Here is a 20090-nt window from a genome sequence, read left to right as displayed (position 1 = left end):
GGAGAGCAGCGGGGGCGCCGGCCGGGCCGAGAGGTCCGGGGCGGGAAGGGCGACGGGGGAAGAAAAGAGGGGCGGCGCACGCGGCCCTGGGGCCGGCGCGCTGCGGGGGGGCGGCGCGCGCGGCGGGGCGGGCGCCACTCACCTGGGGGACGCGGCCGCGGGCGGCGGGAGCCGGGAGCTCGGGCCCTGCCCGCCCCCTGGCCTGGAGTTTGAAAGGAGGACGCCCGGAATGTGCGGAATGAGGGCTGGAATGAGATGCGCTTCGCTGAGGGAGGGAGGGAGCCGGAGGGAGGGGCTGCCCTGCCCCGGGCCCCTCGGGGAGGAGACTGGGCGGCAGGGGGAGGGGGCGGCCAGGCGGGGGCGGGGGCGGGGCCGGCGGGGGAGGGGAGGCGCGCGCGCGGCGGGGCTGCAGGATGGCGGCGGGGCGGCTCGGACCCCTCGGCTTGGACGCTGCCTCCGCCGCTCCCCGGCGCCCGGACTTTCCCTTGGATCCCCCGGCCGCGACTCTCTTCCTCGTCCCGGAGCCTCCGGGTTCCGGCCTGTCCTGGCCCAGTCTCCGACTGCCTTTCCCAGGAGCTGAAAGCCTTCCTCATAACCGGGTTGCGGGAGAGGGGGGGGGGGCTCATGTGAGTGGCCCTGCCACGCTCGGCGTCCCGGCCGCCGCCGCTCCGCACAAGTCCCTGGGAGGCCGGGGAAGGGGCGGGCGCCCAGCGCGCAGGAAGGGCTGCTCCCTTCCCCGCGGCTCCCACCAAAGGACACTCGCTCCGGGGAACCAGGAAGCAGGAACTCCCGGGCTCTGGTCCCAGATCCGCCGCCCGTGCCCCCCACGCGTGCCCTCCCCGGCGTTGGTCCTTTCGGTCGTTATCGTCTGTCTCTACCACGAGTGTAAAACTCATGGGGAGAGGACCCTCGGTGTGAAGTCCGTGTGGCACGGGGAGACACCTCTTGGGCTCAGTAACTCAATGACTATTTATCCGACATATATTGGTTGTCACCCAGATGCTGTGAAAACAAAAATGAAAATAAGACCTCAAAGAGCTTAGCTTTAGCTGGGAACAATCCGTACGTAGAAGAGCATTGCCACAGGTGGGGATCTGGGTTTGAAACGAACGTGCCAGTCAGTTTAGTCTGGTTGGGCAGAGGGGTGCTGGAAACTCGCTGGGCTCCTTCTCGGAAGTGCTGAGAACACTTTGGCTCAAAGCAGCGTGTTATCGCAGACTTCTCTGTCTTTCTCTTTGCTGGGAGGCTGAAACCAAAAGACTTTTGGCTTTTTCCAAAAATCAGATCCAACCCTGAGGGAACATTATCACTTCACCTTGCATCTCGTTGGTAGTCCAGATCTTATCTCCGTAAGCGAACAGAAACTTCTTTGAAGACAGAGTCAGTGTCTGATTAATCTTATCTTTCACCCCCACCAGCTTGGTGCCCGGGAAAGATAAGCACTTAATCAATGCTGAATAAATAGGAAAACAAAAAAACCACCACAGAGGAGATTGAAAAGAAAGTACTATAGATGCCAAAATTGTTTCCAAGAGAGAAGTGCTCCAAAGGTGTTTGGAGGGATGACAGCATCGCTGGATGAAGGATCCCATCTCATAAGGTGAATATTTTGAAGGAAGCAGCTCAGGTTTGATTACATAAATTCTGGTATGTTTAGTCAATAATGAGTCACATCAGGGCTCGGTCACACCTCACATACATGAAAAGACTGCAGGGCAGTATATAGGCACCTAAGGAAGTACAGACTGTAAACACTGGCTATCTAATGCAATAATTATTTGCTGAGTGTCTCTTTGACTTTGAGCACCAAGCTAAGTGCAAGGGATAGGTCCCCACCCTCAAGAAGTTCGCAGTCTAGGTGTGAGGACAGTCATACTGAGCTCAAAGGGAACCTGAGGGAAAGAACAACGAATTCCCAGTTACAGAGGCGACATTTGCCAGCTCTTGAAGGATAAACAAGAACTTAAGAGGGCAGAAGAGCCACAAAAATAGAGCAGTGCGTACACACAGGGTGTTCAGGAAAAGTCTTGTAAACTGGTGAGCTGGAAGAATAGATTGCAATAAGTGGGTGCCAGGTTGTGGGGACCATTGAATCCCGTGCTCAAGAGTTTGGGCATTGGGAATGCCATTTTGACGCAGGTGTGGCATAATAGGTAGGAGCGTTAGAAGACCCCTCTGGCCATGGTGTCGGTGGATTGGAGAGTCAGGGTGCCCTAAGCTCAGGCTGTGCTCCTGAGCTTGACCGTGAGGGAAAGGGTCTCAGAAAGAGTCCACAGGCAAAAATCAACAAGAATTGGTAACTAGGTTGTCTGTGAGGGTGAGAGAGGAAACCAAACTCACTAAGCTTTCATAGCTGAACGATTGGTGGTGCCATTCACGGAGGTAAAAATTCAAATACCAGGAGAAACAGGTTAGTTGGGAGCTGAGTTCAGCCAAGGTTCAGAGGTTTTGAGGAAGGCAAGGCAGAGTCCAAACGGGAGACGATAAAGCAACCTTGGAGTGTCACGGCTAGCCCAGATTGGCGAGAGGAAATCCAGAGGTCAGACTGGCTTCCTCTCTCCAAATCTTAAGTCTCTGAGATCCTAAATGATCCAGGTTAGAATACTGTGCCTTCAGAAGCTTGGTCTCCTGGTCCATACCCTTACAGGCTTCTAGAAAGTCCTACACCTTCAGGAATCTCATTTCCTAGGCTGTCGTGGTTCCTTTGGCTAAAGTTCTCAGACTTGGAAACTGTGAAGTTTCAAGACTGACTGATCTTAATACACATGCCCTGCCCCTACTAGGGTAAAACCTTTCTTAAGGTTTCAGTGACCCTCAGGAATGAATTTGCTGGTGGAAGTATTGCATCTGTCTGAATCAAGCTGGAAGAGATACATATGGCTCCCCTCAAATGACACCTTATAATCCACAACTCACCTCACTTCTTAGTGAACCAGACCACGCCACCCTGTCCTACAACTGTATCTCACCCAGGGTTCATGCTGAATGGTGCAGGAGGAGGGCAGGGCTGCCGTCATAGCTGGGCTTCATGTGTCGAGGGTATTTGAGTTGTCTACACTCCAAAATTACAGTAAAAATTTATATTATTTTTATCAGATGTCGTTTGGTATTATTTCCACTCCTTTAATACATTTTTTTGTTTCGAAACTGCATGGTCGTGGTTAAACAAATTATCTATATGTTTTAAACAAGTTCAACCACATCTATGTGATGGAATTCTTTTCAGTTATTAATAACAAGACTTTTCAAAGTAAACCAGAAACAAAGTAGACATTGTTCACGATATAAATGGAAATACAGATTCTAAGAGCAGTTTGTGGGATAATCCTGTTTTTGAAAAATAAATCGAGGGTGCCTGGGTTGCTCGGTCGTTAAGCATTAAGCATCTGCCTTTGGCTCAGGTCATGATTCCAGTGTCCTGGGATGGAGCCCGCTTTCCCTCTCCTAGTCCCCCTGCTTGTGCTCTCGCTGTGTCTTTCTCTGTCAAATAAATAAAATCGTTTTAAAAATAAATAAATAAATAAATAAATTGGGAAGTAAAAATACTCTAAAAAGAGTGATTATCTCTGACAGGTTGAAGATTAATTGGATTTTTTATTTTCTCATTTTCATTCTTTTTTTAAAAGATTTTATTTATTTTTTATTTGACAGAGATCATAAGTAGGCAGAGAGAGAGGAAGGGAAGCAGGCCCCCTGCTGAGCAGAGAGCCCGATGTGGGGCTCCATCCCAGGACCCTGAGACCATGACCTGAGCCTAAGACAGAGGCTTTAACCCACTGAGCCACCCAGGTGCCCTGATTTTCATTCCTTTTTTAAAAAGATTTTATGTATCAGAGAGAGAAAATGTGTGCCCAAGCAAAAAGGGGGAGCATTAGGGGGGAGAGAGAGGGAAAGAGATTCTCAAGCAGACTGCCCCACTAAGCTCAGAGCCAGACTCAGGGTTCAGTCTCCCCACCCTGAGATCATGACTTGATTGGAAACCAAGAGTTAGAAGCTCACAGACTGACCACCCAGGCGCCCTCTCATTTTCACTATTTTTTTTGCTGAAGTAGAGTTGATATACAATGTTACCTTCCTTTCGGGGGTTATTATTTCCTTCTTTAGTCTTTTGTATTTCAGTCTAATGCCTTCTATAGGCAACAAACTGGTACTTTTATGGTGGGGAGGGGGGAAATAATGTGACTAGAACCTTTCCCTAATTTCGTCACACCTTTTTTAAAAAACCACCCACAACTGGATTTGATGGCCTAAGAACACAGTGACAAGGAGAAGATGGCTCCCTGGCTGCTAGGTAAAAGGCACCTATACTCTTTTCAAATATCTCCGGAGCCAGCCCCCCGCCCACCTGCAACGCTGTTAATGCGCCTGACTCCTCTTGTGGTTGGGGTCCCTGGAACTTGAGTTCCTTCTCCTTTTTTTTTTTTTTTTTAAGATTTTATTTATTTATTTGACAGAGAGAGACCACAAGTAGACAGAGAGGCAGGCAGAGAGAGAGAAGAGGAAGCAGGCTCCCCGCCAAGCAGAGAGCCCGATGTAGGACTCCATCCCAGGACCCTGAGATCATGACCCCAGCCAAAGGCAGAGGCCCAACCCACTGAGCCACCCAGGCGCCCCTCCTTCTCCTTTTTCAACCTCTTCATACTTCTGTTTGCTTTTCCGTAAGAAGACTTCTCACTCCATATCAACCAAAGTGCATCTTGTGTTCTGAAGAACAAAGCAGACCTTTACCAAAGGTGTTTGCCATCTTTCTTTCTCTATTGAATGAAAGTAGCCTGTAATTTGATAAGCAGAATATAAGTTCTGTTATCTCTTTATCAAAGAAAAATGTGGAAGGATGGACTCGAGGTCTATTTAGGGAACCGGAGAGGCAAGGGACTGAATTGTGTCTCCCCCAAATTCACATGTTGAAGTCCTCATCCTCAGTACTTTGGAGTAGGAGTGGATCTGGAGATAATGTCTTTACAGAGGTGATTAAGTTAAAAGGGGGTCTTTAGGGTGGGCTCACATCTCAGTTGACCCATGCCCTTATAAGGAGAGAGGTCAGGAAGGACACAGGCCACCACAGAGGGGGGCCATGTGCAGACACAGGAAGAAGGCCGCCATCTGCAAGCCAAGCACAGAGGCCTCAGGAGAGACCAAACATGCCAGCCCCTTGATCTCTGTCTTCTAGCCCCGCAAACTGTGAGAAGTCAACTTCCGTTTACGCCACCCAGTCCGTGGTAGTTTGCTATGCCAGCCCGGCCCTTGCAAACTCACGCAGTGTATTTACAGCCCAAAACAAGACAAACCATTGCTTTCCAGAGGCCGGAGGTTGGGGCCTTCCCCACCCAGTTCTCACGTGAGAGTTTCTCTGAGGTTCCCGGGGGATCTTTAGGATCAGTTATCTAAGACTTCCAGGAAAAAAAAAATCAAAAGGAAGGAAAAGCTTTCTCCACTCTAATTCAGTTACAAGTGTTATTATCAGTAGCTATTGAGGCAATCATTTGAAAATTAATGTAGACGGTCTGGGTTCAAATGACAGCTCAGGCACATGCCGATTGTAACCTTGGGTACACTTAGACCATGAGCCCAGCATCCTCGTCACTCATCTTCCCACTCCGCATTCATTGAACACAGATGATGTCCTTGGCACTGTGCTAGGGAGGCACAAAGGAGAAACAGAGAAAAATCCCCATCCCTGCCCCTGGAGAGACTAACAGTCAAATGAGGGAGCTGGGCAAGGAACAACTTCCACGTGGAACGTTCTTTATCTGCGCCGTCCAGTGCGGTAGACACTAGCCACATGTGGCTACTGAGAACTTGAAACACAGCTAGCCAGACAGAAGAATGGAATTTTATTTTGATTTAAATGTAAACAACTGCACACAACTAGTGGCTACGGTGTTGGACGTTGCAGCCTTACGGTGTTGGACGTTGCAGCCTCAGCGGAGGACCATCCTCTGGGAGCCGCTCAGCGGCCAGGGTGGGTGGGGAGGGGGGAAACACTTGCAGAGCCAAGGGAAGGATTCAGGGCCATGGGAGTGCCCAGCGTAAAGGTGTCACATTGTGGCAGTCACTGAGTATGAAGAAGGAAAAAGAAGAGGATTAAAATAGGTAACACGGGGCGCCTGGGTGGCTCAGTGGGTTAAGCTGCTGCCTTCGGCTCAGGTCATGATCTCAGGGTCCTGGGATGGAGTCCTGCATCGGGGTCCCTGCTCGGCGGGGGGGCCTGCTTCCCTTCCTCTCTCTCTGCCTGCCTCTCTGCCTACTTGTGATTTCTCTCTGTCAAATAAATAAATAAAATCTTTTTAAAAAATAAATAAATAAATAAATAAAATAGGTAACACGGTCCCCGGAACATTGCATATATTCAAAAGACACTGATAGAATTTCTTTTCCCCCTTCTTCCCTGATAAAATTTCTTAATGCGCAAATTATCCATACAGAGGAGATTAGTTAAAAAACACTATGGTGAAGTACTGTGGCGCCTAAACAAGGATGAGGAAAGCCTGCGTTTACTAAGAGGGGATTATCTCCGGGTATAGTAAGCAAGCTACAGGACTGAGTACATAGTATGCTATATATATTTTGTGCACAAAGTTTGGGGAATTACAAATGCATTTATTTCTGCATAATGAAACACTAGAAAGAAACTAAAAAGAGTTAACTACAGGAGGAGAAGAGGGCAAGGGAAAAAGAAGGAGACAGATATGGGAATAGGCTTTTATTGTAGTTTTTTAAAGGTTTTTTTTTTAAGGTTTTATTTATTTATTTGAGAGAGAGGGAGAACCGGAAGGAGAGTGGATGCCACACTGAGCAGAGAGCCCGATGTGGGGCTCGATCCCAGGATCCCAAGATCATTACCTGAGCCGAAGGCAGACACTTAGCTAACTGAGCCACCCAGGCGCCCCTAAAATTTCTTTTAGACCATATGAAATTATTAATATTTAGAATTTGTATCTCTGTATACCTGATACAGAATAGCATAAAATTGACTCAAGGCAAAGAAAGGACATATTTTTTAAGGTCAAATTTCTATACGGATATAGTGTGTCCTGATGTGCATTTATACCCTAGAAATTACATATTTGCCCTGTTTTTAAAATTTCAATCTAATTCCTAGCCCTCCTCTGCCTGCCACTCTCCTCTCAGGTCATTCTTCCTCTTTAGCCTTCCTGCCCCGAGATTACAAAAAAGAACCACTGGATCCTTTTTGAATCTTTGGAAATCATAATAAGGGACAAAATCTGGGTAGATAGTACCTAACTAGTTGTTAAAACTCTGAGGCTTGAGAACCACCATATTAAACTAAAATGTGTAATAAATGGTGATAATAGACCAGGAACACTCCAACTCCCACTCCCACCTTGGCCCCCACCAGCTTTGCCCTTCCTGGGGCCTTCTCTCTTTTCTTGCCCTCCAGACTCTTGGGCCATAGCTCTAGAACCTCATGAAAGGAGCTTGGGCCTGATGGACCAAAAGACTAAGCAGAGCCAGAAAAAATCATGGAGGCCCATTTCACATTTGAAATATTTCCAAAGTTTCCATAACAGCAGGGGCATTTTTTTACCTAGGCTGCTCCTTCATGTAGAAATAGAGAGATGGGTACAAAGTAAGGAATGTGAGGTAGGGTCAGGGCTGAGACTAGAACCCGAATGTTTAGTTTCCCAGTTAAACTATTCTGTTTTTCTTTCCTCTCATAGCCCCTGGAAAACCATCTAGAATTTCTTTATGAGTGCATATAAACCATTTTCTATAACTGAAGGGATAAAAATGTCACCCAAAACGTGTTGCTCCATTTTTTTAAAAAAGATCTTATTTATTTGACACAGAGAGACATAGCGAGAGAGGGAACATAAGCATGGGGAGTGGAGAGGGAGGAGCAGGCTTCCCGCTGATTAGGGAGCCCATGTGGGGCTCGAGCCCAGGACCCTGGATCATGACCTGAGCCAAAGGCAGATGCTTAACGACTGAGCCACCCAGGCACCCAGGTTGCTCCATTTTAAAAGGATGTTAATAAAAGTGATATTGGTATTTGCCATAATCCTATGCCAAATGCCGGCATTTTACCTGGAATACCTCTACTGGCTTCCAAACTCCAGAAACATTACTATTCTAGGACCTTCAGGAGAGTCACACCGAAGCACAAGGGTGCTTTGTAAATATAACCTGGTCCAGTTGTTGAAGTCCCTGAGCCCTTTGTGACTTCTCTGATTTACAGAAACTGCGCTTTTCATTTTAATGCACTTGTAATGCTCATCCTAGGTTGGTAGGTGGCGCCACGAATCCATGTGTGGTTTAATAAAGGCTTCCCTAAATTCTGAGGACCAATGGCAAATCCTTCATTTACTGCGGGGATCCCTGGCTTTTTGCAGATAAGAGTCTGTGAGACTTTTAAGGAACATATATCGACTATGACAACTAGGCAATCAAAGTGGGGAGAGAAGGCAAAACGACCAAGTGGTCAAGAAATGTGTCTGAGGGGTGGGACAGGACCTGGCCAGTCCTTGGCAAGCCTCTAGCTGAGGTTCACATGGGGAAAATTAAAACAGGCTACAGACTGGAAGGAAGCAGCCATTAAGCATGTGGTGTGAGTACTCTCCCACTCTGTGCACTCCTGGCATTCCAGAATCCCCCACCAAAGACATACTCAGAATCTGCCCTCTCCAGTTCCCTAGCGTCAGCACCCGTGATCCTTTCTTAGGGTCTCTGGCACCCCTGCCAGCAATATCTTCAGCTATGGACAGCATGATGCTGTCCAGAAGATAACCAGAGAGTTCAGTTCCAAATGCAAGTAGAGGAATTCCACATTGTTGTCAGCATGAGTGGGGAGAACTGTGTGCAAGAATTGAAGATCATATAGTTCAAGACCTCTCAATATAGAGAGGAGGAAAGAGGCACATGGCAAATCACCAGCATAAAAGGGGTCAAACCCTGGGTTTTGGCTCAAACTGTTGCTTTATTCCTGTGCCTATAATGTTGTTTAAAGGAACTGGATTGATGCTAGCTGTGTGATCTGCTAAACTTCTGGACCAAAAAGAACCTTTTGTAGGCCTGTTTTAGATTTTTAAAAACCACTTGCTGATATCTTTCACGTCAATGACTGAAAAGTATACAAAGAATTGTGTCATAAATTATCCGTTTAGCCAGTCGTGCACCGTAGCCAAAAAGAACCATGTGAAAAAGAAAAACCAAGGCATAAGAATTTAACTCTGACTCCAGCTCTCATCCTGACTTTTACGCTCTTCCTGCTTCCTTCCATGTGACTCATTTTCACTGTGACACTGATAAGAGCGGGAAGGCCTAGTAAAGATTTGTGAACACATAATTTTTTTTCTACTTGTCTCTCTCTGTAAGGTAGCTCTGAAATGTGAACGCTCAGAGGCAAGAGACAGGGTCTACTTCAGTTTTAGATATTGAATCATTAACTGATGCCAACAAAGAAGATCCAGGAGGCCGACGGATGCAGGTATCTAGAACAGTATAAACCCCACCTTTCTGTGGCCCCCTCCCTTTGCTCAGTTCTTGGCTCCATCATCTATCTAGAAAATCCCTGGTGTCACGAACATGATGAGACAGACTTCTGAGTCTGCAGACTCCTGCTATCCTGGGATGACAGCATCCTGATTCACAGGATGAAAATGGTTATTCCGGAACATTCCAGAATGGGAACTCCATAAGGGATGGGACTTTGTACAGAAGACTGGTGACATTCACATTTTTATATAAATTATTTTTTATTTCTGTAGCATACAAAAGTTATAAATATGATTTCTGTAAAACCAATCGCCTGCACACTCAAGCAGAGAGTACCTGAAGCTGGGGTATGGATGGATGTCTTAGAGCCAGACAGAGCAGGAGGAAGCAGGATTAGATCCAGCCATCCTGTCAGGCTCCGTATCCCCAGACGCGGTCATCTACTGCAACTGGAGAGAAGTGAACAGCTTTCCGTTTTCAACAAGGGCGGATCAGACAGTACGTCAGTGGTGGTGCCAGAGGTCTGTCGGGTGCGTTAGGGCACTTCTATGAATGAGGCACTTGATAGGAAGCACGCCTGAGATGGAAACCAGCACTTGATAGGAAACACGCCTGAGATGGAAACCAATCACGTCAAAACAACAGATAGGCCTCGCCCGTGGGGGACGAGCGAAGAGTCTTTTCATCTCCCAGCTCTCTCCTTCGTCGCTATTTGATGTGGAGCAAGGAACGACAGGAAGCAGGGACGCAAAGGAAGTCCACGGAAGGGAAACATAATGGAACAAGAGCGGCTGATTCCTTGCCCCATGCTGGCAAAAAGCTCAGGCGCACAAAGGCTTGGGGGCAGAACAATGCTGAACGTAGAACTCACAACACTCTTGCATTGTCTAGAGTCAGATGCATTCTGAGACTGGTGAGCTGGTGGCAAGCAGAGTCCTAGGATTTGTTGGGAGGTGCTAATAATCTGAAAGACTTGGCAAAACTCTTATGATCTGTGAGGAAAAGTGACAGGAGCGTGATCTGTACCAATGAGCCAGGCTTTAGGGGGCTGATAATATTTGTGTTAAAAAGAAAGACCCAGAGCTCTGCCTAACAAGGTCCGTGGAGCTTGTTCAGCTAGCTGGTCAGTGGTAAGTTTCCATACATAATGTTCTTACCTCTTACATGGTAAGAACAGGTGTGTGTGTCCCTCTATACTAATGGCTCCACAGCCCTATGGCTGTAGGAGGCACTCCTGGATTGAAGATGAAGGCAACTGTCGAATTACTCTCAGTCTTAATGAGACTAAGTCACCCCCAGAGTTTATGCTGTCCTCCTAAACTGAAATGAGACAATACATTTCTCACATCACTAATCACAAAATTTGGCCAGAGCCGCTTTGACTGAGATGGCTGCCAGCCAGCCTGCTCCGAGGGAAGGGGGACAGCGGGGGACTATGACGTCAGTACCGTCCAAGCCCCAGGAGGAAAGCAAGCTCGCTCTAATACCACGCTTGCTCTGATAACGACGACATAATACTAGATTTGTTTCCAAGTGAGCGTGAAGGTCTTCGTGTGGGGTGCTAAAGTGGCTGATGTGGTCCTCCCCCATGGGTACTTCGGGTAGGACGGCAGAATGAAGCTACCTGTGTGCACTCAAAATGGCCACTCATGTGGGGTTTTCCCAGTTCTGAAGGTAAACGAAGCTCTAGAAGCCATCATCACCAAAACAAGCTAAAAGCAAAGCTTACTTAAAAAAAAAAAAAAAGTGAAATAAAAGTAAAAATTTTAAAAAGCCCCATGTTGGCTATAAAGCTTATTTGAAAAAAATAAAATAAAATAAAAAATTTTTGAGGGGTACCTGGCTGAATCTGTCAGTAGAGCGTGTAACTTCTGATCTCAGGGTCGTGAGTTTAAGCTTGCTTAAAAAAAATTAAAAAATAAAATAAAAAATAAAAAACAATGTAAAAGCTACGCGGATGAAGTAGAGTACCTTTGGACCCCCAGTCTGCTCCCTAGAGATATCCATGTTCCACTCATATGTTCCACTCATATGATGTCACAGCCACGGGCTCATTCTGGAAGATGCCCAGGCCCATCACGTACAGCAATATCCCAAATCTAGCGTGCTGCTTGTTTTTGTCAACCAGGTTTCAGTGGAACACGGCCACACTCCCGGGTTTCTGAACTGGCTGTGGCTGAGCAGCTGTAAGGGACTCTCTGGCCGTTTACAGAAAAAGTCTGCAGACCTGAAGACTAAAGGCAATTTAGGCAACTATCTCACTCTGGAAAGGTCTTCCCCAAAAAAAGATCCTGGGAAGTAATCATTAGAACCTGATTCTATCTGCAAGTTCCCAAGTGTAGGAAATCTGACCGCAGAGGCACAGAATGTGCTGGCCAGTCCCCTCGGGAGTTACCAATGTGCTCTGGAAAGGAACCTTCTGTGCTCTGAACCACCCCTCACCCAGGTGAAGCCGTGACCCCTGACCTGGTCTGTGGAGCCCAGAGAAATTGAGTGGTATGTATGTGCGTGTGTGCATATACACATATACACATGTACACATGCACATAGACACATATACATACATTCGGGGATTACTCCCAAAGGGGCGGGCTGGTGCTCTTCATGGCCTGGGGCAAAAGCAAAGGAGACAAGTATCGGCTCCTGAAAGCTCTGAGTGAGAAAGCTAGGCGCCTGCTGTTTCCTCATTCACAGGCCAGCTTGCTGTCAAAGCTAGAAAGCCCAATGGCAAAGGCTTGAAGTGCACACAGCGGGTAGTTGTAGTCCAGGGTGAACACATCATCTGCTACGCGTCCAAACTGCATGACTATGTAGTCAGCTAGAAAAAAAAACAGAAAGAAATTAGGATGTTAGAAGAGAATGGGGCTATACTGGGGGAAAGCCTACTGACGATACAGAGAAAAGTCCTGCAAATAGGTCACTGGGTCCCTTTACAATGGGAAACCTTGAAGAGGATGGCAAGAGGCACTGAACAAGAGTGAGCATCTGCTAACCAGCAGCCAAGTTTCCATTACTATTCCTCTCAGGGAGCAGGAGATAACTCCTGGACTAGCATGAGAGGATCAGAAGGGAACAGCACAAACTCCAAGGGCTAGAGGTGCCGAGGAAGCCTTACTGAGAGCCATTGCTTCTGCTTCCCAAACAGGGGCTCAGAAGTTTCACTTTAAAACTGCCACCTTAGGACCACCTGGGTGGCTCAGTCATTAAGTGTCTGTCTTTGGTTCAGGTCATGGACCCAGGATCCTGGGATTGAGGCCCACATCAGGCTCCCTGCTCAGTGGGAAGCCTGCTTCTCCCTCTCCCACTCCCCCTGCTTGTGTTCCCCCCTCGCTGTGTCTCTCTCTGTCAAATAAATAAAATCCTTTTTAAAAAGTTAAAAAATAAATACAAAAATAAAACTGCCTCGTTAGGGGCGCCTGGGTGGCTCAGCAGGTTGAGCGTCTGACTCTTGATTTCAGCTCAGGTCATGATCCCACTTGGGATTCTCTCCCTCTGCCCCCAAATAAATAAATAAGTTTTCTAAAAATATAAATAAATAAATAAAACTGCACTTGAGTCTTTCAAAGAAACTATTTCTTTTTAAAATAATTCTCCCCTGAATAGGACTTCCTGTCAATGATAGGAAGCACTCATTTCCCTGCTGTGTAAGAACATCTTTCCTTCTACTCCGCCCAACCCTTCCTGCAGGCTTACGGTCATTCTCGTGGACTATCTGAAAGTTCTTCACTGATGCCTGAGTGACACGGCCATGGAAGTTCAAGACGTAGGACTGCGTGTCATCGTTCCAGACTGGGGCTTTGTTGTGCAGTTCAATCAAGTTCTCCATGGTTTTGTTTTGCCATTTGGAAAGCAAGCTCTCGTGGTCCTGTTTGAAGAGAAAATCACTGCTTTGTCCTGAGAACCATAGGAAATCATTCGCTCTCAACTCTGTGAGGTAGAAGGTGGAAAAGGGGAGTATTTTCTCCGTTTCAGAAAGGGTACAGCAGAAAAAAAGAAAGCCAAAAGTTAAGCAGATTTTAAAATTCTGATGGATTATCTAGCATTTCTCTTTGCAGGCTAAGCAATTTTGGATCAACCACTTTAGCAAATACTCTGCAATTGTACTTACCCTGCCGTTCCGGTGTGATCTCTCTCCTAAAGAAGGGTACAAGCCCTACTCAAACTTGGGGGTTCTCCGAGAATCAATACTTTTTTTGTATTGGTCTTGTTCGTACTGTAATTTTGTCCTTCAGACTCCCTTGCTGATTAAATCTGTTCTTACTTACATTTCGTGGCCGAAATGGGATCCGTTCATGATTCATATTCATCCCTGGAACAATCACAGACATTTTCCTAGGACCTTTAAATCCAAGTACATTTGTTTCCTGGAAGATAGGAGAATAAAGGCAGGGACTTAGGAACAGAAAGGAAAAAGAGACCACATTCTTTTTTTTTTTTTTTTTCCTGTACAGGAAACTGTACAGATTTAATGCAAAATGGAGTAAAACACATAACAAACACATCAGTGCAGGCATGTAATAGTCACCAAACCAAGCTCTTGTTCTAACGAAGAGACCACATGCTTAACACAAGATTTTCTTGGGCATGTAAAATATCCAATAATGACGTCAAAACCAATTTGATTTCTTTAGGTAAACGAAGAGAGAGAGGGAATCAAAAAAAGAAAAGTAATACGGTACCTCCTTTTACACCTAAGGTGAACACTTGAATTTAAAAGAGATACTACTGGCTTGAAACTTTATTCTTATTCTTTAGTCTTTTTTATTTTTTAATGTTTAAAAAGATTTTATTTATTTATTTATTTGACAGATAGCGAGATCACAAGTAGGCAGAGAGGCAGGCAGAGAGAGGTGAGGAAGCAGGTTCCCTGCTGAGCAGGGAGCCCGATGCGGGGCTCAATCCGAGGACCCTGAGACCATGACCTGAGCCTAAGGCAGAGGCTTTAACCCACTGAGCCACCCAGGTGCCCCTATTCTTTAGTCTTAAAAGTGAAATCTGACAATTATGAGCAAACTGCCCAATTTGTTATCATCAATAAATATGTATTTCCCAGTGAGGGCATGGCATTATATGATATACAGTGAGAATTATAGCTTAATTTACATTAGCTTAAATTAAATTAAATTACATAGGGCCTATACCAGGAGGTAAGAAATTCAAATGCCCATGTCAGCATAAGGAATACAGTCAGATAATAGCTATTCCCCCGATTAACACAGCATAATGGATAAACCTGTCAAATCCCTAAGCCATATACCTGAAACTAATGTAACATTGTGTGTCAGCTATGCAAATAAAAATAATAATGACACAGTACTATATATAGGGGAGTTGCTAAGAGAGGAGATCTTAAAAGTTCTCAACACAAGAAAAAAAGTGTAACCATGTATGCTGTTGGATGTTAACTAGACTGACCGGGATAACCATTTTGCAATACATACATATATAAAGTCATTTCATTAGAGCACTGAGGTGGATCAGTTGATTAAGCTTGGTTAACTTTTTTTTGGTTTTGGCTCAGGTCATGATGTCACGGGTCCTGAGATGGAGCCTAGCATTGGGCTCCAACGAAGCACAGAGTCTCCTTGGCGATTCTCTCCCCCTGCCCCTCGCCCCACTCACGTGTGTACATGCACATATGTGCATGCTCTCCTGCTCAAATAAGTAAGTAAATCTGGGGGCGTCTGGGTGACTCAGTCAGTTAACCGTCTGCCTTTGGTTCAGGTCATGATCCTGGGGTCATAGGATTGGGCTCTGCTTCTCCCTCTCCCTCTGCCTGCCACTCCCCCTGCTTGTGCATGCTCTCTCTCTCTCTGTGTCAACTAAATAAATACATAACATCTTTTTTTAAAAATTAAATATTTTTTTAATTAAAAAATAAAATCATTACATTGTACATCTGAAACCGAAATGCCAATTACACCTCAATTAAAAAAGGGGGGGGCACCTGGGTGGCTCAGTCAGTTAAGCATCTGCCTTCAGCTCAGGTCATGATCCCAGAGTCCTGGGATCAAGCCCCCCACGGTGAGCAGTGAGCCCACTTCTCTCCTCTCTCCCTCTACCCTTCTCCAAGCTCATGCTCTCTCAAATAAATTTTTAAAAATCTTAAAAAAAAAGAAAAAAGAGATCAGTCTGCTTTGTTGTAACCTCTGGCCAGAACCAAACTTGGCAATTTGTAATAATTAAAACTTGAATATACAGAGAAAAATGCAACCAGCAACAGAAAAGGAGGGTCACAGAAATAGAAACAAGCTTGGGAGGGAAGAGTGTGAGTTCAGTGTTGGTTACTTTTAAAGTGCCAGCAGGACACCCAGGAAATTAGGAAAAAGACTCAAGAAAAGTTGCATTATGAGGATGGCACGTACATAACAGATGGCTGCCAGCTCCTGCCGGATATAGGTCTTTTCCACCAGACCTTGGGCCTTGGTCGGGCTGACGCCATGGTCATAAACTGTAAACTTGGTCCCCATGAGGTTGGATCTAGAATCAAGAGGAAGAAGTTACCATTAATGATCTATATTTTTGTTCCCCACACAAATACAAATCTAGTACAGGTATGGAACATAATGGAGGCCCATTTGCCTGTTCTCCAAATGTTCACCACTGTTTCAAAGACTTCTCATTCAAATAAGGAAGGGACTTAAATTTTCTATTAACTTCTTTTTTTTTTCTTGAAAGTACACAATCAGTACATGTTCACTGTAAAGGAGATACAGATTCCTCTGAAATTACAGGAATAAAAATATCAGAAAGAGCAGGTATGATACAATGCTGCTCTCACCTGAGTTTGCCAATATAACTTTCCCCTTCACGAGATAAATCTGTTGGATCAGTGGAGATAAGGTAGTTGGATGTTTTGCTCTTTTTCCGCTTTCTACCTGCAAGAAGAAATATCTGGAAAAAGAAAAAAGTGTCACTCAAGAATATTGAGAGAACCACCACCATCTTCTATTTGCTTAACAAATGTTTAGCAAGTGCCTATCAGGTACCAAGCAGTCACTCTTTCGGGTTTTTTTGTTTTTAACAGGCTTAATTGGCCTTCATTCTTCTTCTGTACAAACTACATGGTGGCCACAGCTGGAGCCTGGGTCTTCTGCACAGAACCTCTGGTGTGGGTCTTTACAAGACGGTCAGTGAATTTCTGAGAGGGGGCCTTGGTGAACATGAACATGGTTTCTTTCCAGAGCTCAGGATCAGACAGCTTTCGGTCTTGCAGATGCATCCAAAGTGGCCTTGGCAAAGTTGCTCGGGGTAGCTAGACAGCCCTCCGTGGAGGTAGAGCAGCCCACATGATGCCAGGGCCCCAGAGCCGTGGGTGGGACGCCAGCACAGAGCTGCTGCGGCCAGTCACCTTACACGGAATAGTGTGGGGCTTGCTGATCTCGTTCTCCCGGAGGCCTCGCTGCACTGGGACTAGAGAACTTGGCCAGAATGATGGTCCCAAAGATGTCAGGGGCTACCTCATTGGAATATTGAACACCGACCGATGTGTCTGCTGTAATCCCTGATGGTAACAGATGCCTTGAACCTGGTCTGCCTGCCAGGATGGGTCTGCTTTTGCATGGGCATGATCTTCAAAACCACATCCTTGAAGGACGATCCCACGAAAACCTCAATGATCTGATTTCTTGATGGGCAGATGGAAGAGATAGGTCTCCTCCAGGGACCTGAACTTCATGTGCTTGACCAGACAATCTAGGCTGGTAGAGGCATCCATTCTTCATCCTTGGTCTTGCTGCCATGAGCTCCTTAGCCTTGACGGCTGCGGAGGCCATGTGGCCTCCCATCCCAGTGCCTCTGGAGGCAACAGTGTCATCTGCCATTTGGTGTTTTCTTGGAGACCAACCTTGGGGGCTTTATCTCCTTTTCTCACCCTTATAACGCCTCTCAGAATTCACTATCAGGGTTTCCCTACTGTACAACTTTCCAAAATTAGCTGGATTCTCCACATACAATAGACCACTTTATCCACCAACCCCCGGTGGATGCCTACTGAACACTACAAAGTTTTTTTCTGTATGTACCTATGACAAAGTTTAATTTATGCATAAGGTATAGCAAGAGATTAGCAACAATAACAGAATAATTCTAACAATATACTGTAATAAAAGTTCTATGAATGTGGTCTTTCCATCTCAAAATATCTCACTGTACTGTACTCCCCTTCTTCTTGTGCCAATGTGAGATGATAAAATGCCTATGTGATGAGACTGAAGAGAGGGGTCATTAGGCTACTATCGACCTGCTGAACCGATGTCAGAAGAAGGACCAATCTGCTTCCAGATGTCAGTGACTACAGGTGACTAAAAGCACAGAAAGCAAAAAATTGGGGGTGGGGGACTATTGCAGCTTTATCTCCAAAACCTCCAGTGGCTTTTTCAAAAAAACTTCATCCAATTTGGTGAGGAAGGGTCTTTCCAACTATAGGGGAAACAGGACATTCCCTAAGTCCCACTTACTTATCTATAAAGCAGGGGTAAGAAAGCCTATCTTACAAGGTTGTAGTAAGGATTATAGGAGATAATATATACACGAAGCATTTAGCACATGCCTGCTACATCATAAACACTTAATAAATTAGCGGTTATAATAACAATGGTATCAATCATCATCTCATTTTCATGTTCTTAAATCATCCACTTAGACCCGTTAACAAAACAAAATACAGTGTTCGTTGGCAAGTATTAAATTGCCTCAAATTTGTGTTTGAAATGAAGTAAATTAGAATTTCTAGCGTGAGAAATAAGGCATTCCGGTTGCATGTCCTTCTCTATTTCCAGTTCCTCCTATTCCCTAAAACTCACACAGTGTCATGTTCCTACCATAATTAAAATAAAAACCAAAGAGCACACAGTAACACCTTCCCCCCACCAAAAAATAGGATAGAGAGGCAAATAATTACATTCAGATATTCTCTTCCATTTTCTTATATTCTGGATCAAACTCTTTTTCTTTGGGGTGGGGCAGATTTTACCTCTGAGACTCTGAGGTCTTTGAAGACAGAACACAGCAACTGGGAGTTGCTGACTTGATCTGAAACCAGTGCTATTCTCCTATCCTATGACCCTTCAACAATCCGTTCCCACAACATTCTTCCTCTCTTTCTCAACATCTGTCTTAAGAGTTACTTCTCATACCTTTCGATTTTCGTCCTTTTCCAAGTGCATATAGTAAGTGGGGAAGAGACCCCGATCCATTCCTTTTTTATCCCTGGTTATCCGACACTTGACTGTAATACCCCGAGGGGCAGGACTATATGCAAAGTCCTCTAAGTTCTCCACTTCCCCCAGCTGGTTATCCATTTGTTGGGCTGCAGTTCCCGAAGCTCCTGTATCCTAGAAGAAGAGCCATACACATGAGCAAGAGGAGGTGGGATCACAAAACAACTTGTTCTCTTCCAGGAACAATTAATTAATGGGCAAAATTATTTCATGATACAGCCCAGTGTATCTAGTTTTCTGAAGAAATAACGGGAAACTCTGTGAAGTTAAATAAGTATGTGACTGTTGGGAGTAATGAAGGAGCTAAGTACAAAAATGGGATATGACTTCACAAGAGCTGGCTTGAGACACAAGAAATTAGGGAGGTCATGAACTTCAAGTCTAAATTAGAGCTTCAATCTTTGAATGAACCCTCATTCAGTAATTGTGTTTAAATACTAGAGATACATTTGGGAAATAGTTAAATTAGTTGCCTAGGAAGAAATTTCTGAACTACGTACTGTAGTTGATTTCTGGCTGGATGCAGAAGTGGGTCTCTCTGCCTCTGAATATGGTGAATGACATAATTTTTTCCCTTCTTCCTCCCCATCGGTCTCCTCTTCATCGAAGTTCAAACTACCTGAGATACCTGGCAGAAAGGAAGAACTGTCAAAAACTGCCAACACTGGTTTAAAAAAATAAATTGTTGAACCAAATATAATTTCAACTTTCTTGATTAAAACAGTCCAGCTATTCTGACTTAAGACAATTCTTTCTTCATATTCTCACTTAGATCTATCCCTTGCTTTCCCTTTCCATAAAGGCTTAATATCCAGAATAGAAAAGCACTCCTTAAACACACTCAACAACAACAAAACAAATAACCGTTTACCCAGAAATGGGTAAAGGACATAAACAGACATTTCTTCAAAGAAGACATATAAATGGCCAATAAGCGCATGAAAAGATGCTCAACAGCACTCATCTTAAGGGAAATGCAAGTCAAAATCACAATGAGATACCATTTCCTAAGCTCTGGGATGTCTATTATCAAAAAAATGAAAATAAGTATTGGCGAGGATGTGGAGAAATTGGAACCCTTCCTCAATGCAACCTGTGCATTGCTGGTGACAATGTAAAATGGTGCAAGCACTGTGGAACACAGTATGGTGGTTCCCAAAATATTTAAATATAGAATTACCACATGATCTCACAATTCCACTTCTGGGTATATACCAAGAGAACTTAAAGCATACTCAAACAGATATCTATGTACCAATGTTCACAGCAGCAGTATTCACAATATCCAAAAGGTGAAAATGACCCAAATAGCCATCAACTGATGAACAAATAAGCAAATGGTGGTATATACATACCAGCTTTAAAATGAAATGGGATTCTGACACAGGCTACAACACGGATGAACCTTGAAGG

At 45.1% G+C, this 20090-nt stretch overlaps 2 protein-coding genes and 1 pseudogene across 10 annotated transcripts in view; all 3 read right to left on the bottom strand.

Annotated features, from left to right (window-relative positions):
- TEAD4 (TEA domain transcription factor 4) overlaps positions 1–238 on the bottom strand; it is a 62696-nt gene extending 62458 nt beyond the window's left edge. The window contains exon 1 of the mRNA XM_059184515.1: positions 143–238. The gene's annotated coding sequence lies outside the window, so the exon portion shown is untranslated. The remainder of the gene's footprint in view (positions 1–142) is intronic.
- Positions 239–9697: 9459 nt separating this feature from the next.
- Positions 9698–20090, bottom strand: part of TULP3 (TUB like protein 3) — a 65807-nt gene continuing 55414 nt past the window's right edge. For 7 of the 9 annotated variants that reach the window (XM_059184516.1, XM_059184523.1, XM_059184517.1 and 4 more), the window contains 7 exons: positions 19178–19305; positions 18594–18791; positions 16238–16350; positions 15822–15936; positions 13722–13820; positions 13150–13321; positions 9698–12274 (listed from right to left, as the gene is read on the bottom strand). In XM_059184516.1, the coding sequence (XP_059040499.1) occupies positions 12141–12274; positions 13150–13321; positions 13722–13820; positions 15822–15936; positions 16238–16350; positions 18594–18791; positions 19178–19305 (959 nt within the window). In that variant the 3' untranslated portion in view covers positions 9698–12140. The remainder of the gene's footprint in view (positions 12275–13149; positions 13322–13721; positions 13821–15821; positions 15937–16237; positions 16351–18593; positions 18792–19177; positions 19306–20090) is intronic. The other 2 variants (XR_009356586.1, XR_009356587.1) reach the window with 2 other exon arrangements.
- LOC131838400 (small ribosomal subunit protein uS5-like) lies at positions 16357–18585 on the bottom strand (annotated as a pseudogene).

Source organism: Mustela lutreola, chromosome 8 (assembly GCF_030435805.1).
Source record: "Mustela lutreola isolate mMusLut2 chromosome 8, mMusLut2.pri, whole genome shotgun sequence".
NCBI classification, from domain to species: domain Eukaryota; kingdom Metazoa; phylum Chordata; class Mammalia; order Carnivora; family Mustelidae; genus Mustela; species Mustela lutreola.
The sequence above is the reverse complement of the archived record's forward strand: the minus strand, read 5'-3'. Positions and strand labels throughout refer to the sequence as shown.